Here is a 15940-nt window from a genome sequence, read left to right on the forward strand (position 1 = left end):
GAGCATCAGAGAGGCACAGACAACAGGAGGAGCATCAGAGAGGCACAGACAACAGGAGGAGCATCAGAGAGGCACAGACAACAGGAGGAGCATCAGAGAGGCACAGACAACAGGAGGAGCATCAGAGAGGCACAGACAACAGGAGGAGCATCAGAGAGGCACAGACAACAGGAGCAGCATCAGAGAGGCACAGACAACAGGAGGAGCATCAGAGAGGCACAGACAACAGGAGGAGCATCAGAGAGGCACAGACAACAGGAGGAGCATCAGAGAGGCACAGAAAACAGGAGGAGCATCAAAGGCACAGACAACAGGAGGAGCATCAGAGAGGAACAGACAACAGGAGGAGCATCAGAGAGGCACAGAAAACAGGAGGAGCATCAGAGAGGAACAGACAACAGGAGGAGCATCAGAGAGGCACAGACAAGAGGAGGAGCATCAGAGAGGGCGAGAGTGTGAGAGGAAAAGAAGAGAGGCTGAGTGAAAACGAATTGTTGAGTAAAATGACATACAATGGCAGAGACTAAGAGGAATAGTGAGAGAATATGAAAGAAAATGAATAACATACTAGGAGGTTGACCCTCTTCCCACTCAAGTCCCCATTTCAGGGGGACCTAGGTTTGGTAGCAACTCAGGAGAGCCACACTACCCCCCAATTAGGTGCCATCCACATGCCTATTATAGTGCCTCTGGCCAGCCTCTCTGCTACAGAGTCCTGGTAGTCTGGTACCAGGGCTGTCAACTGAGCCTCTCTCCAAGCTCAGATGCTGCTTTGTGTTCCCGCCTTAATATGGCTGAGGAGGAGAGAGGGAGAGAGGGAGAGTAAGAGAGGAGAGGAGGAGGAGAGAGAAAGGAGGGGAGAAGGGGATAAGAGTGTGCCCACCATACCAACCTTCTGTACCTTTGTGAGACCAGCAGTGGGAGGTATTTCAAGTCCCAATGAATAAGTTGCGTTGATAAAAAAAACTCTAAAACACTTTGATCATGATGGCCAATAAGCAATGAACTGGTTGATTTATAAAAACAAATAACACCTACTAACGTTAATCTTGAACTAAACTGTTGTTTTGTATCTCTTCTTCCAGAGGGTACCCCCATCCGAGGTAAGACTATAACTAACAACACAACTGAACCTTGACCTCTTATCTAACCAGATTGAATCCGTTCTTATTCAAATGAAGTGACTAAACTGAGCTAGCCTTCTCCAAAACAAATCAAGACTTTGCTATTACCAGTGAACGGTCATCTTTTTGTCCTCTGTGTCTTTGTCTACATGTGTGTATCTGTTTTTTTCCCTCCTATTTCGTGTTTCATTCCATCCTTGCCGTGCAATTGTTTGTGTTTGTTTACCTCTTGAATGTGAGAATTACCAGAAAAATTGCAATCTGGTGGAGCGATGGGTGTTTAGCAGGAGGAAAATTGTGGTTGGGGTGTTATTAGGGATGGTAGGGGGGTTATTCGGGATGGTAGGGGGGTTATTCGGGATGGTAGGGGGTTATTAGGGATGGTAGGGGGGTTATTAGGGATGGTTGGGGGGTTATTAGGGATGGTTGGGGGGTTATTAGGGGTGGTTGGGGGTTATTAGGGGTGGTTGGGGGTTATTAGGGATGGTAGGGGGTTATTCGGGATGGTAGGGGGTTATTCGGGATGGTAGGGGGTTATTCGGGATGGTAGGGGGGTTATTAGGGATGGTAGGGGGTTATTAGGGATGGTTGGGTGGTTATTAGGGATGGTTGGGGGTTATTAGGGGTGGTTGGGGGTTATTAGGGGTGGTTGGGGGGTTATTAGGGGTGGTTTAGGGGGAAGGATAGTGGTTGGGGGAGAAGGATGGTGGTTGGGGGTTACTAGGGGTGGTTGGGGGAGAAGGATGGTTGGGGGTTATTAGGGGTGGTTGGGGGAGAAGGATGGTGGTTGGGGGTTATCAGGGGTGGTTGGTGGGAGAAGGATGGTTGGGGGTTATTAGGGGTGGTTGGGGGTTATTAGGGGTGGTTGGGGGAGAAGGATGGTGGTTGGGGGGTTATTAGGGGTGGTTGGGGGTTATTAGGGGTGGTTGGGGGGAGAAGGATGGTGGTTGGGGGTTATTAGGGGTGGTTGGGGGAGAAGGATGGTTGGGGGTTATTAGGGGTGGTTGGGGGAGAAGGATGGTGGTTGGGGGTTATTAGGGCTGGTTGGGGGAGAAGGATGGTGGTTGGGGGAGAAGGATGGTTTGGGGGTTATTAGGGGTGGTTGGGGGGAGGAGGATGGTGGTTGGGGGTAATTAGGGCTGGTTGGGGGGAGAAGGATGGTGGTTGGGGGGAGAAGGATGGTGGTTGGGGGGAGAAAGGTGGTGGTTAGGGGGAGAAGGATGGTGGATGGGGATTATTAGGGGTGGTTTAAGGGTGTTTTGGGGTTATTTGGGGTGGCAGCGTAGCCTAGTGGTTAGAGCGTTGGACTAGTAACCGGAAGGTTGCGAGTTCAAACCCCCGAGCTGACAAGGTACAAATCTGTCGTTCTGCACAGGCAGTTAACCCGCTGTTCCCAGGCCGTCATTGAAAATAAGAATATCTTCTTAACTGACTTGCCTGGTTAAATAAAGGTTAAAAAAAAATTAAAAATGTAAAAATTAGGGGTGTTTTAAGGGTGGTTGTGGTTATTAGGGGTGGTTTAAGGGTTATTCGGGGTGGGTTGGGGGTTATTCTGGGTGGGTTGGGGGTTATTATCGATAGTTTAAGGGTGGTTGGGGTTATTCGGGTGGTTGGGGGTTATTAGGGGTTATTAGGGATGGTTTAAGGGTGGTTGGGTTATTGGGGGTGGTGTAAGGGCGTTTAGGGGTTATCAGGGGTGGGTTGGGGATTATTAAGGGTGGTTGGGGGTATTAGGGGTGGTTTGTTTGCTTTTGACACTAACATTTCAAATGTTTGGAGATGTTGAAGTGAGTTTTTCAGGGGTATTTGTTCATCTCGCCAGGTTAATGAATGCTGGGTAAACTGTTCAGCCTCACTCCTCCCCCCTCTGTCAGCCCTTATATCCTTTCCCGTTGCTATGACCACATTATGTATGTTAATGTTCAGCCTCTGCTCAACCTCCTAATGAGTCGTGGCAGGAGACACTCCCAGAATGTCATAAAAAACGTGCATAAATTACATTTGATTTCCTTCCCCAGTTGCTGCAGTGTGACGTGGTCTAGAACGGAAATAGGCAATGGGTGTCTCTAAAATGGCTGTGGCCACTGCATTAAACAGCATACATGATGTATTTTCCAAACCAAATGATAGACTGTAAGGGAGAGGATGTCACAGTTGAATGTAACACAGGAAATGATGGGATATAATTGCTAACACGGCGGAATGTTCATCCCATCCGTCTTCTCGATAATCATGCTTGGGTACAATTGATGCAATTTCTCACCAAGGTTGATATTTTTACTGTATTGTTTTAAAGTAATCTTTACTGTGTTTGTAATAAAATTGCTTTCTTTACAGGGATAAGCAGGTAGGTAAACATCCCATTTCTCTGTCAGTATTTCACCTCATATTTTGGGGGAATGGGCCAATAGTGGTAGGCAGGAATGGGTGGTCGGGATGTTATTATGACCAACTAGTTCATGTTTTTGTTTGTTTCCTTACTTTTTAGCTCTATAATTCTGAGGTGATGCTAGTATTCAGCAGTTAAATATATTCCTCTGCCATATTGACATACATGAGAGAACCAATAGACATTTAACAAAATGCAACTACTCCACATTCCGTGAAGGAGAAATCCTTGAACCACGCAAACAGAGCCTTGCCCGTAAACCAAGAACCATGCTCATAATGTCTGCCATAAAAAGGTACCCCATAAATCAAATTGCGGTGAACAAAAGTGAGTGTGACTTATGAACTTTTTCATTTACATAATGAGATCAGCAATCCACAACGGAGATTTCCCCTCACTACCTGAGTTCTACTGGCAGCGCCACCACAACTGCCTGAGGTGATTTCTAGGGATACAGGTGGTTTGTGGGGATATCAAAGCAAACGGGTGGAGGGTACTCGGCTGAACCAAAAGGAGTGGGAGGAGGGGTGATGGACTGTACTACCTGTTTTTTAGGTTTAAGAGGTGGTGATCTCTGGATGTCAGCTCCACAGACACTAATGTCCCTCTAAGCCACAACAGATAATGTGGCACATAGAAGTGGCTTGTTTCGTGTGATTTACCTCTTTGTGTATTGAAAGGGTTAAAAAGCTAGAAAAGTTCCAAAACTGTGACCAAACTACTGTTCGCACAACTGTCGCCATGCAAGAGTGCCTGTGAGAACTGGTCTGTATGAAGGCAGTGGCCTCCCTACCTGAGAACTGGCCTGTAGGAACGTAGTGAACTCTATACCTGAGAACTGGTCTGTAGGAAGGTAGTGAACTCTATACCTGAGAACTGGCCTGTATGAAGGTAGTGAACTCTATACCTGAGAACTGGCCTGTAGGAAGGCAGTGGACTCTATACCTGAGAACTGGTCTGTAGGAAGGTAGTGAACTCTATACCTGAGAACTGGTCTGTATGAAGGTAGTGAACTCTATACCTGAGAACGGGCCTGTATGAAGGCAGTGAACTCTATACCTGAGAACTGGTCTGTATGAAGGTAGTGGACTCTATACCTGAGAACTGGCCTGTAGGAAGGTAGTGAACTCTATACCTGAGAACTGGTCTGTATGAAGGTAGTGGACTCTATACCTGAGAACTGGCCTGTATGAACGTAGTGAACTCTATACCTGAGAACTGGTCTGTATGAAGGTAGTGGACTCTATACCTGAGAACTGGCCTGTAGGAAGATAGTGAACTCTATACCTGAGAACTGGTCTGTAGGAAGGTAGTGAACTCTATACCTGAGAACTGGCCTGTAGGAAGGTAGTGAACTCTATACCTGAGAACTGGCCTGTAGGAAGGCAGTGGACTCTATACCTGAGAACTGGTCTGTATGAAGGTAGTGGCCTCCCTACCTGATAACTGGCCTGTAGGAACGTAGTGAACTCTATACCTGAGAACGGGCCTGTATGAACGTAGTGGACTCTCTACCTGAGAACGGGCCTGTATGAAGGCAGTGAACTCTATACCTGAGAACTGGCCTGTAGGAAGGTAGTGAACTCTATACCTGAGAACTGGTCTGTAGGAAGGTAGTGAACTCTATACCTGAGAAATGGCCTGTATGAAGGTAGTGGACTCTATACCTGAGAACGGGCCTGTATGAAGGCAGTGAACTCTATACCTGAGAACTGGTCTGTATGAAGGTAGTGAACTCTATACCTGAGAACGGGCCTGTATGAAGGCAGTGAACTCTATACCTGAGAACGGGCCTGTATGAAGGCAGTGAACTCTATACCTGAGAACTGGCCTGTATGAAGGTAGTGGACTCTATACCTGAGAACTGGTCTGTATGAAGGTAGTGGACTCTATACCTGAGAACTGGCCTGTAGGAAGGTAGTGGACTCTATACCTGAGAACTGGCCTGTATGAAGGTAGTGGACTCTATACCTGAGAACTGGCCTGTAGGAAGGTAGTGCACTCCCTACCTGAGAACTGGCCTGTATGAAGGTAGTGAATTCTATACCTGAGAATTGGCCTGTAGGAAGGCAGTGAACTCTATACCTGATAACTGGCCTGTAGAAAGGTAGTGGACTCCCTACCTGAGAACTGGCCTGTAGGAAGGTAGTGAACTCTATACCTGAGAACTGGCCTGTAGGAAGATAGCGGACTCCCTACCTGAGAACTGGCCTGTAGGAAGGTAGTGGACTCCCTACCTGAGAACTGGCCTGTAGGAAGATAGCGGACTCCCTACCTGAGAACTGGCCTGTAGGAAGGCAGTGAACTCCCTACCTGAGAACTGGCCTGTAGGAAGGCAGTGAACTCCCTACCTGAGAACTGGCCTGTATGAAGGCAGTGGACTCCCTACCTGAGAACTGGCCTGTAGGAAGGCAGTGAACTCCCTACCTGAGAACTGGCCTGTAGGAAGGCAGTGAACTCCCTGCCGGAGAACTGGCATGTAGGAAGGCAGTGAACTCTGTACCTGAGAACTGGCCTGTATGAAGGCAGTGGACTCCCTACCTGAGAACTGGCCTGTAGGAAGGTAGTGGACTCCCTACCTGAGAACTGGCCTGTAGGAAGGTAGTGGACTCCCTACCTGAGAACTGGCCTGTATGAAGGCAGTGGACTCCCTACCTGAGAACTGGCCTGTAGGAAGGCAGTGAACTCTGTACCTGCTTCATAACAGGTTTAATGAGAGAGTTACAAGATGCCAGATGGAAGGTGACAACATTGACATCATGTTTCGGAGTCCCCTGCTGGCGTGCTCACGTCCAACGACCTTGTGGTGGCGGTGGAGCGTGGCCTGCATGACAGCGAGAGAGGAGACACCAGATTTGGACAGACCTGTCACTTGTCCCTGCTCCTGTTATTCAAAGACACTGCTGTCTCTTTCTCTCTCTCTCTCTCTCTCTCTCTCTCTCTCTCTCTCTCTCTCTCTCTCTCTCTCTCTCTCTCTCTCTCTCTCTCTCTCTCTCTCTCTCTCTCTCTCTCGAAAGTACACTTGTCACCGTTCGCGTTTTTTTCCCAGTAGTCTGAATTATTTGTTTAGTATTTAAAGGTGTGGCTTTAAATGAACAGAGATATGTCTATGAGAGAATTAGGTGAGAGAGGATGTTGAAAAGAGGACAAATAAGAAGTCCAGAGTACCAGTGAGAAGGATGAGAATTGAACAGAGTTGAAGAGAAAAGGCAGTCAGCAAGACTCTCTCTCCTGTTCCACCACCAGGCCTGGACAAGCCCTCCAAGCAGTGTTAAACTATAGCCAGCCATCTTGTTGATCTCCTAAACAAATCAATCAGGGCCTGCCAGCCCGCAATAATTGAATTACCCAAATGGGACTGGAGGGGTTCACATGGCCAAGCCTGCACATAATCGGCAATAGGGTGTGCAGCCTGTGGCCGCGGGCACTTTCTGGAATTAATCATCTTTCTGTGCCAGACCCCTCCACTCCTTTACCCTCTCTCCCTCCCTCTCTCCCTCTCTCCTTTGTCATCTCCCTCTCTCTTTTGTCCTAATACACTAGCGTGTGTTTGACTGTCTAAAACCCCCATCACTTCCCCCCATTCCTCTAGTGATGATGTTGTGTGATGGGGGTGAGGTGGTTGTCCGAGGGGAGTTGAGAGAGGCATGTCTTGGAAAGGGATGTATTTTTGGATGAGCCAGGCAATTTGGGTATATTTGGGAGTAGGAGCCTCAGGTTTTGTAGTAGTATCAATACAACATAGTTGTGTCTAGGCCCAGAGCATCTCAACACCACTAGTTTCATCTAGCTGTCTCATTTATAACTAGTTCAGCAGTGACAAACTGTTCAATGGTCGACCAATAGAGGCTATGACTAATCAGCTATGAACATGGCCCTTTAAATGCATGGTATGGCAAGCACGTCCTTTTCCCTAATGAGATTGAACAAAGTAGACGTGCTCCCCGGAAAACTTTATTACTGTCGTTATTGTTGTGCTTGTGACAAGGCTTCACAGCTGGAGAGGTTTCTTGGCGTGCCGCAAATCCTGCTGGAAGTGAGCTTTAGTGACGTGTTTCAGGGGCATTTTGCTAGTGTCACTGTAAATTGCTGTTTATCTTAAAAATATATGTCAGGTCTCTATCTGTAAGCACCCTTTGTGTGGTCATGTGGAGCTTTGTGCACATAGCCACTTGCTGGCACGAGATAGTTTTTATTAGCTTTTATTATTTTGTGTTATTTTTTTCTGTCTTAAAACGCCAATGGCCATGCACACACTGCCAACTACAGTCTGCCAGGCGGCTGGCAGGGTTCTAGGAGTGCAATTATACAAAATACACAGAAAATAGTCATTAAAAACCCAAAGACTAAGGGGAAGGAGGGAAGGGATGGGGTGGTGTGTCAGGGAAGGGGGTGGATAGAAACTGAACATCAAAGACATTTTGTTTGGATTCCAGCATGTTAATAAGAGCTTTAGGCCCTATTGTCTTTAACGACGGTACTCTCAGTTGGCCAGGGACTGCCTGGTCAAAAAGACTGAAATTACCAATGTATTATATTGAAGAAGAGGGGAAAGCATAGAGACGGAGAGTCTTTGTCACAGTGGATTCATGCGAATGGTTTTTGAATAGAAATTATAACCATTGTATACAATAATGACGTTCTTTGGCACAGGCAGACACAATTTGAGCAGACTTACCCAACAGAAAGGAAGTGCATGAAATATATAGCACCAATGCAATGAGAAACCTCTATTTCCAGCTCTGTTCCAGGAAGTGAATTTACAATAAAGTGACTGACAGATGGAGGGAGGGAGAAAAGAGACTTGAAATAGAATCAAGTCGGTATTTTGCCTGCTCTTCCCAGCTTAAGGACTCTGTACTCGTCAGATGTACTTTGAAATAATGGCTGCAAATATGTAATGAAGTCATTGCAGGCTCTAGAACCTGCTGATGGCACCTCGCAAAGAGTCTTACTTAAAGTAGTGAAGCGTAGATAAAGCACACACACTCACTCAAAGTCGCTCCTCGAATTAAGTAGACTTTGCTGATTTGTGTAGTCATCTCGATTCTCTCACTTTGAATCAGTGAGGTTTTACACGTAATAATACTAATGTATTTTACATTAGTATTATTGATTGTTTGTGTGTGCTTGGGAAAGGTTAAGAATTCATGTTTCAGTTGGCATCGGTAGCTATTAGGTAGAAAATGATTTTAGTTCAATTCGTTTTGGTATAGGAACTCTCAGAGAAATACAGAAATAAATACAACTGTCCTGTGTGGCTCAGCTTGTAGAGCATGGTGCGTTCATCAGTAGGGTTGTGGGTTCGATTCCCATGGGGAACCAGTGTGAAAATGTATGCATTCTACTGTAAGTTGCTCTGAATAAGAGTGACTGGAATGTCAAATACATATTTGCTTTTGTTAAAGCACTTCATTAACCAGAGGGGCAGAGATCTATGGTCACAGGAAGAGAATGTCTTTCCCTTTGTAATCACCTCATCTGCAGTAGAACCCATAGGATAACCTTTTGGTTCCAGGTAGAACCCTTTTGTGTTCCATGTAGAAACCTTTCCACATAGGGTTCTACATGGAACCCAAAAGAGTTCTACCTACAAACAAAAAGGGTTCTCCTATGGGGACAGCTGCAGAAACCTTTGGACCCTTTTTTCCCCCTAAGAGTTTATGGTTTATTTAACCCGAGTGCTTTATGGAGCCATCAAATAGCTGAAATATGCCAGAACTGAGGATGCAGAGCTGCTACTGGCAGACGTTTTTCTGGAAGTGTCTCTTCCCAGAGTTGGACTTCACATGGTTCTTATTCAACAGCCTCCCTGCAGTTCAACCGAGGAGACCTTTGACCACGCTCCAGCCCACCTGCGGCGCTCTGGCACTCGCTGTGCCAAGCGCACATCAAACAGATCCATGTCAGGTCCACCACCTGCGTTCATGCAGGTAGACGGTTTCAGTTTGCTGGACGTGAGCACCATGCCAGAAAGGACTCCCCATTGGGCATGAGATGAGCCAATCTGAGGTGTTGGAGGGAAAGAGAGAGGAGAAGGAAAAATAAAGAAGAGAATTCTAAATGAATCTAGTTTCATAGTCTATTCTTTCTCATTCTCTGAGCTAGAGATCCTAGGTGGACATTGAAGCAGGCTGTCAGAGTAGAGGAAGTAGTATAACACATAGCTGATTATAGGGACCTGTTTATACCTGAGTGTTAGGGGCACTTTAACGTGTTAGCTTTCTGCGATGATATGTCTGTGGTGTAGTTTCTGGCAAAGGAGCGCAGGCCCAGTGGCGTATTGATGTGCCTTGGCTAAACTCTAACGAGCGCCGGCGCTCTGCTTGCCAGGCAGGGACTGCAATCTGTCAGTGGGCCGAGCCAGGCAGAAACCTTAATGATATCATCGTCACGCGTTAACAAGGAATCATCAGACACCCATAGTTTTACTTCCGATTTCCCATCCACATTATTCTCCAAACGGTTTACTGTGTTAGATTGAGCCAGTCTCACGCTTCAGTTCCCAATATTAAGACTTGAACATGAACCTGAGCTTTGCATGTCATCTTTTACCTGTCGTGTACTAAGGTTCAAGGTATATCTTTAGTGACTGATCTCACTAGTTAGGGTTCCATCCAATTAGCGACAGTTTTTCATGTGAATATTTAACAAATGTGCATACAAGAATATGCACATTATACCACAAGGTGTTTCCATCAAACTGATGGATGAATTGCTGTGCGTGATGACATAGAGCACATCAAAACACTTTTTAGGGGCTTAAGTTTCTATGTACCGAATAAAAAGCAGAAGTTCAATGTGTTTTCATCGCATTAACAACTCTACCGATGGTGTAGTGGCATATTTTCTCTATTCCATCCAATAAATATGACCACTGCCCTGGCGAGAGAGGGGCTATTTCGGACACACGCTCACTGCAGGCTTTACTGTGCGTCCGCAGAGATGATGGCAGTGTGGCACTTCGGAAGTTTACAAACACAAGGATGCTTCTTTGTTCAAGCATAGAAGACTTACAGACTTTCTAATATAACAGATGAGAAAACAAAAATGTTCCTTATAACTCCTCTAATCCTAATACCTTATAAGTGCAATAAATTAAGCCTATTGTGTGCAGTAAATTCAAGATATCATATGAGTAAGTGCGAGCAAGTGCAGTCAAAAAAGTATACCGCTCCCCCATCTAATCAAGACTCCTCGTAGGCCCGACTTCCTCCCTCAAATAACCTTTCCTCCTCCCGTACCCACCGGCCGCACGGTATTCATCTCCAATAATGGCTTCACCCTAACAACTGATAATGCTCTGGTTATTGTATACAAATACAAATGAGCTTTTTGGCTTTAACATTCCGGACCCTAATTGTAAAATGCATAATCTATTACCTAAATATTTTATCCCAAAAGATGTTTCGGTAAATAATATGGAAAAGAGCAATATCATTTTTATTTGATAATTGCAGCCAAACATCAATCATCATGTCACCAGCATTCAAATTAAACCCTCAATATTTATTGGAAATTTGCATTAAGCTCATCACCGTTCATCATACAACCACCGTGAAGTACATCATAACTTATTTTATCTGCCTGTCACGACTTCTACCGAAGTCGAAGCCTCTCCTTGTTCGGGCGGTGCTCGGCGGTCGACGTCACCGGTCTTCTAGCCATCATTGATCCATTTTTCATTTTCCATTGGTTTTGTCTTATCTTCCTACACACCTGGTTTCAATCCCATTCATTATTTGGTCAGAAGTCGTGTGTATAGGTGGCAGGGAAGTCAGGCGCAGGAGAATCAAACTGAGTGTAATGGAGTTATTTAATAATGATAAACGAAATATCCAAACACTAAATGTAACAATAAACAAAGTGGGTACGAGGACCCGTCGCGCACCAATACAAAAAAAACACAACACTGAAAAACAAACAATCTCTGACAAAGACATGAGGGGAAACAGAGGGTTAAATACACAACAGGTAATGAATGGAATTGAAACAGACAAGACAAAACCAATGGAAAATTTAAAATGGATCAATGAAGGCTAGAAGACCGGTGACGTCGACCGCCGAGCACCGCCCGAACAAGGAAAGGCAACGACTTCGGCAGAAGTCGTGACACTGCCTTAATGTTTTTTCCACATCGTAGTGGTAGTGGCCTACAACATAGCATATCCTGGCATGAAGTTTACTTCGACATGATGGTTTATTATATCAATATTTGTTAAAGGAATTTCCATTGCAATTGTCACACAATTAATTTTACAGACGCAAAAAGATTCCACCACGTCGAACGAACAAATTATCCGTCAACGTTCATCAAAATGTACCCACACTTCCTGTTTCCATCACACCATGCTGTGATTTTTAATTGTTTTAATATGTTGTGACTTTTACTTGCATTAACACTGTGGATGGAAACGTGGTTAATGTTAGCTATTATTTCCGCGGTGGTGCTGCAGCGAGTATAGAGATGCTGTGCTAAGCAGAGCACTTCAGGACATGAACTGATGAACCATTTGTCTGAAGATCTGCTAATGACCCCCTACACTCCTTCCTTGTGTCGATCCACATTCAATCTTAGCCTCTCAGCAGCCTGTCTATCACACCTCTGGCACACCTGGGTGTTTGAGGAGAACAACATTTCCGAGTATCCTTTCCATCCACATTTAACAGCAAATGTATACTTTTCACAGATGTAATTATTATAATGTTGTTCGTGGGTTAGCGAAGCTAGGGTGTGACGCTGCTTGTCACAGCAGTATGTATTAGTAGTAGGAGAAACATTTCTATGTATTTAACCCTCTGAGGGATACTTTCCATTAAAAAGGTTTCTGACTCTCCTGCCATTATGGAATTAGTAATACTGTTATTCCCCTCCCTCTTCTTCTCTTTCTCTCTCTCTGTCTCCTTGTCTTTGTCGGGTGTTGTCTTTCCCAGGCGCCCTGCAGATTGAGAACAGCGAGGAGACGGACCAGGGGAAGTACGAGTGTGTGGCGTCTAACGTGGAAGGCGTGCGTTACTCATCCCCTGCTAACCTATATGTGCGAGGTAGGGTGCAACAAGGTGCCGGAGGCCAGAAAACCTTCTACTCCGTTGACAAAAAATGGCTGCCAGAATCTCAGGATCTCAGTCTAAGTGCACTACGAAGTTAAATGTTAACAAATGGTGACCAGGGGGGAAATACAAGTCCTTAACTTAAAATAGGGCACCAATTGTGTAGAAAAATCTGACTTAATAATATAATTATTGTGGCATTGATACCAGTATTGTTCCCCGTAAATGTTAATTTAACTCGCTGTGTTGAACTGTGTCCCGCCAACTAACCCTCCCCGTTAAAATGTTTAGTTCAAATTGGTATCTTTTACTCTTGATATGCTCCCTCTCTGAAAGCCCCATCTACCCTAAATAGCAAATACAACATAGAAAAGGGATGCTTTTATGACCAGCAAGTACGTGGTCAGTCATTTGTCAAGTACGTGTGTGAAAGTTGTAGTAGGCTTTTAAATGTGTTTGCTGTAAATCGCCCATGTGATTACATTTTCAGGCACAGGAATATGACGGTAAGTCCGATTTTGATTGGGTCGCAAAGCCTAGTGCAGACCAATCAAAATGTCAACCCCAGTCTTCCTTTCAGATGGAGAAAAAAGGTTTTGAACTGCAGTAAGATGCCTACAGCACCGCTATAGTAGAAACAATGACTTGTTCTCTACTTGTTCTTCTTTTATCCATTGATAAAATTCCCACATTACTATTTTGGAATTTTGTCTTAAAAATATGTCATTTAAAGGGCTAGGGTTCTGAAATTGTGAAGATATGAAGAACAATGAATCTGACTAAACATTTCAGTTTCTTACAAAACAGGCGATGAAGACAAAAGTTGCACCCTACCACTAACTCTAAAAGACAATGAATCCCTGTCGAGGCAGATGCATCTTTCGACATGTGTTATTTATTTTGTGCATATTAAAAAAGATGGCTTACATATCTGCTCAGTTTGTACCGGCAGTGTACCAGATAACTTTGTTCCCACTAAATAATTCACAAGTCTTACATTATAAAATGGGTCAGGGAGTTGCCTTTTCATTATTGCTGTTACTAATGCCATATTACCACTCCTCTATAAGTATTATTATTTAAACATTATTTAACTAGGCAAGTCAGTTAAGAACAAATTCTTATTTACAATGACGGCGTACACCGGCCAAACCCGGACGACGCCGGGCCAATTGTGCGCCGCCCAATGGAACCCAATCACGGCCGGTTGTGATACAGCCTGGATTCTAGCGCTGAGATGCAGTGCCTTAGACCGCTGCACCACTCGGGAGCCCTATTAAAGGTCCATCTTAAAGCTTTTGTATAATCTCAGCCAGTAGTTTTGAAAGTAGTGCTCACGAACCAAAATGGCTCCCCGAAAAATTGTGCACAATTGTCATTTATTTCACATGATATGTTACATCCTGCGAAAAAAATACAATATGTTAAGACTTTAGATATCGGACTGCATCTCTAAGTGGCCATGCAGTCTTTGTGATTCTTTGGTACTCGGAGTCAAGCAGCGTATGTCCTCTGTGGCAGAGTAAAAGACCCACTGGTGTGATAAACAAACCTGTATTGGGAACATTGTGTAACCTATAATGTATAGAAGAGTTCTATAGTCAAAATGGACATCGTGTCCTCAGACCAAGCTTAGTTCCGGTAACTGAGGCGATTCCCAAAAGCAACAGTACCTTTTTATTTTCCTAAAAGCCCAGGACGGTCAGTACAGAAGACCGAGATGTATCCACACATGTTATTTGTGATTGTATCAACTGTCTCTTTTTGTTTTTAATTTATATATCAATCAATTCTAATATTTGATGTTGACTAGTATGTTTTGATCACAAATCAAATTGCACTTGAAATTAGCAGCTCCAGTAGGGATCAAACCTCAGGTGAACATTACACAATATCAGTATTTGCAGTAGTTGTTTAGAAGACTGTAGCCACAGACCTGTCCATTGTCAAAACGTCACGTTTTGACTTGTTCATAGCCACCTGGTTGATGTAAAATATATTTATACTGTAGCTGCTAATTTAAGCACAAATTGTGTCCTATTGGTTATTTAATTTTTTCCTTGGGTTGTTTCATTGGTTTTCTTTATTTTCTCTGTATTTTCTTTCCTTCTCTAATGAAAGCAAATATGCCCACCATGGGTGGCTAAGGAGCTTGTGAATTTTTATAATGATGATACGCTTGATTTGACTCCAGTGGTGGCCCACTTTTCCTAACAGGCAACAGCGCGGCCACTGGGGTGAATCTGATTTGTTTTTGGGTCAAATCTTATTTAAGTGGCCAGGCAAGATTCGTAAAGACGGCTGTCACTGATAGCAGAGACAGAGAGCCGAGGAAAAACCACAGAGAAATGTAGCTGCAGCTAAACGCCTTGAGGTGGCTTTTTTTACTCTCTCTCTGTTTCCCCTATTTTTCTCTTCTCCTCATGTCATTGTGTTCTGCATCAACCCCTTTTCATCCCTCAGAGCTTCGAGAAGGTTGGTGTGTTTTTTCTTTTTCACTTTTTTTACCCACATATAACAAAAAAAAATGTTGAAAATTTGAAATCTATTTATCTATTACAAAGCTCGATTCATTACTAATTTGAAGAAATTCTAAACAAATTCTATGGACAATTTTCTTTATTCTTATTCAAAAGAAGAAATGATTCAAACAAACCTGTTTAGTTCGGGTTTTGTTTCTTTTAAGTTTGCATTGTGGGGCCTTTTCTCGTTGGTATCCTTTGGTATTGCTTCTGCTCTGAAAGCTTTCTTGCACTTGTTGTCATGGAAACGTACCACTTGGAAATAACAGGGCCTGATGCATGCTGGGAGAATGTAACTACGCTTGCATGCCTGAACAGAATTCCTTTGGCCGTTGTCTTTTCTTTGTGATTCTTTCCTGTTTTTTTGTTGTTGTTTTTTTTGCCAATTTGTTTCACTCTCTCTACTTCTTCTGCTACCCACACACTGGTTACCTAATTGACACCTTAGTTTGCTTGTTCTTTTCATTACTCCTTTTTGTGTGGTGGTGTTGTGTGTGTGTGTGTGTTTGTTCCATTGTTTTGTTGTGTTCTTTAACTTCCAAAAAAAATTGTTAGTTGTGGTTATTTTGTTTGTGGTCAGGTTTTTTTTCTTAGTTAAAGTTGTTGCTTCTTGAATCCCTTTATGATGTAATAATAAGTGTGAACATAGCCAGTGTTCCTGTCATCTTGCTTATACCAATCCATTATTGAACATGAGACCTGATTGGGCTAGATTGGGTTTCAGTGGAGATTTCCAGATGCCTTTTACAGTATCACGAAGGGTTCTGCATGGGTTTTTTATTTTCCAATGAAGGCAATCAGACACATGGTTGGTTTGTCGCTTGACTGCTGCCTGTCCTTCAGCATTCGGCAGA

The 15940-nt window shown here is 44.1% G+C and overlaps 1 protein-coding gene across 1 annotated transcript in view; it reads left to right on the forward strand.

The window, feature by feature from the left end:
• LOC118400689 (receptor-type tyrosine-protein phosphatase S-like) overlaps positions 1–15940 on the forward strand; it is a 440366-nt gene that overhangs the window by 261246 nt on the left and 163180 nt on the right. The window contains exon 7 of the mRNA XM_052475331.1: positions 12448–12558. Coding sequence (XP_052331291.1) covers positions 12448–12558 — 111 coding nt within the window. The remainder of the gene's footprint in view (positions 1–12447; positions 12559–15940) is intronic.

The sequence above is a fragment of the Oncorhynchus keta genome, chromosome 22, assembly GCF_023373465.1.
Source record: "Oncorhynchus keta strain PuntledgeMale-10-30-2019 chromosome 22, Oket_V2, whole genome shotgun sequence".
Lineage (NCBI taxonomy): Eukaryota > Metazoa > Chordata > Actinopteri > Salmoniformes > Salmonidae > Oncorhynchus > Oncorhynchus keta.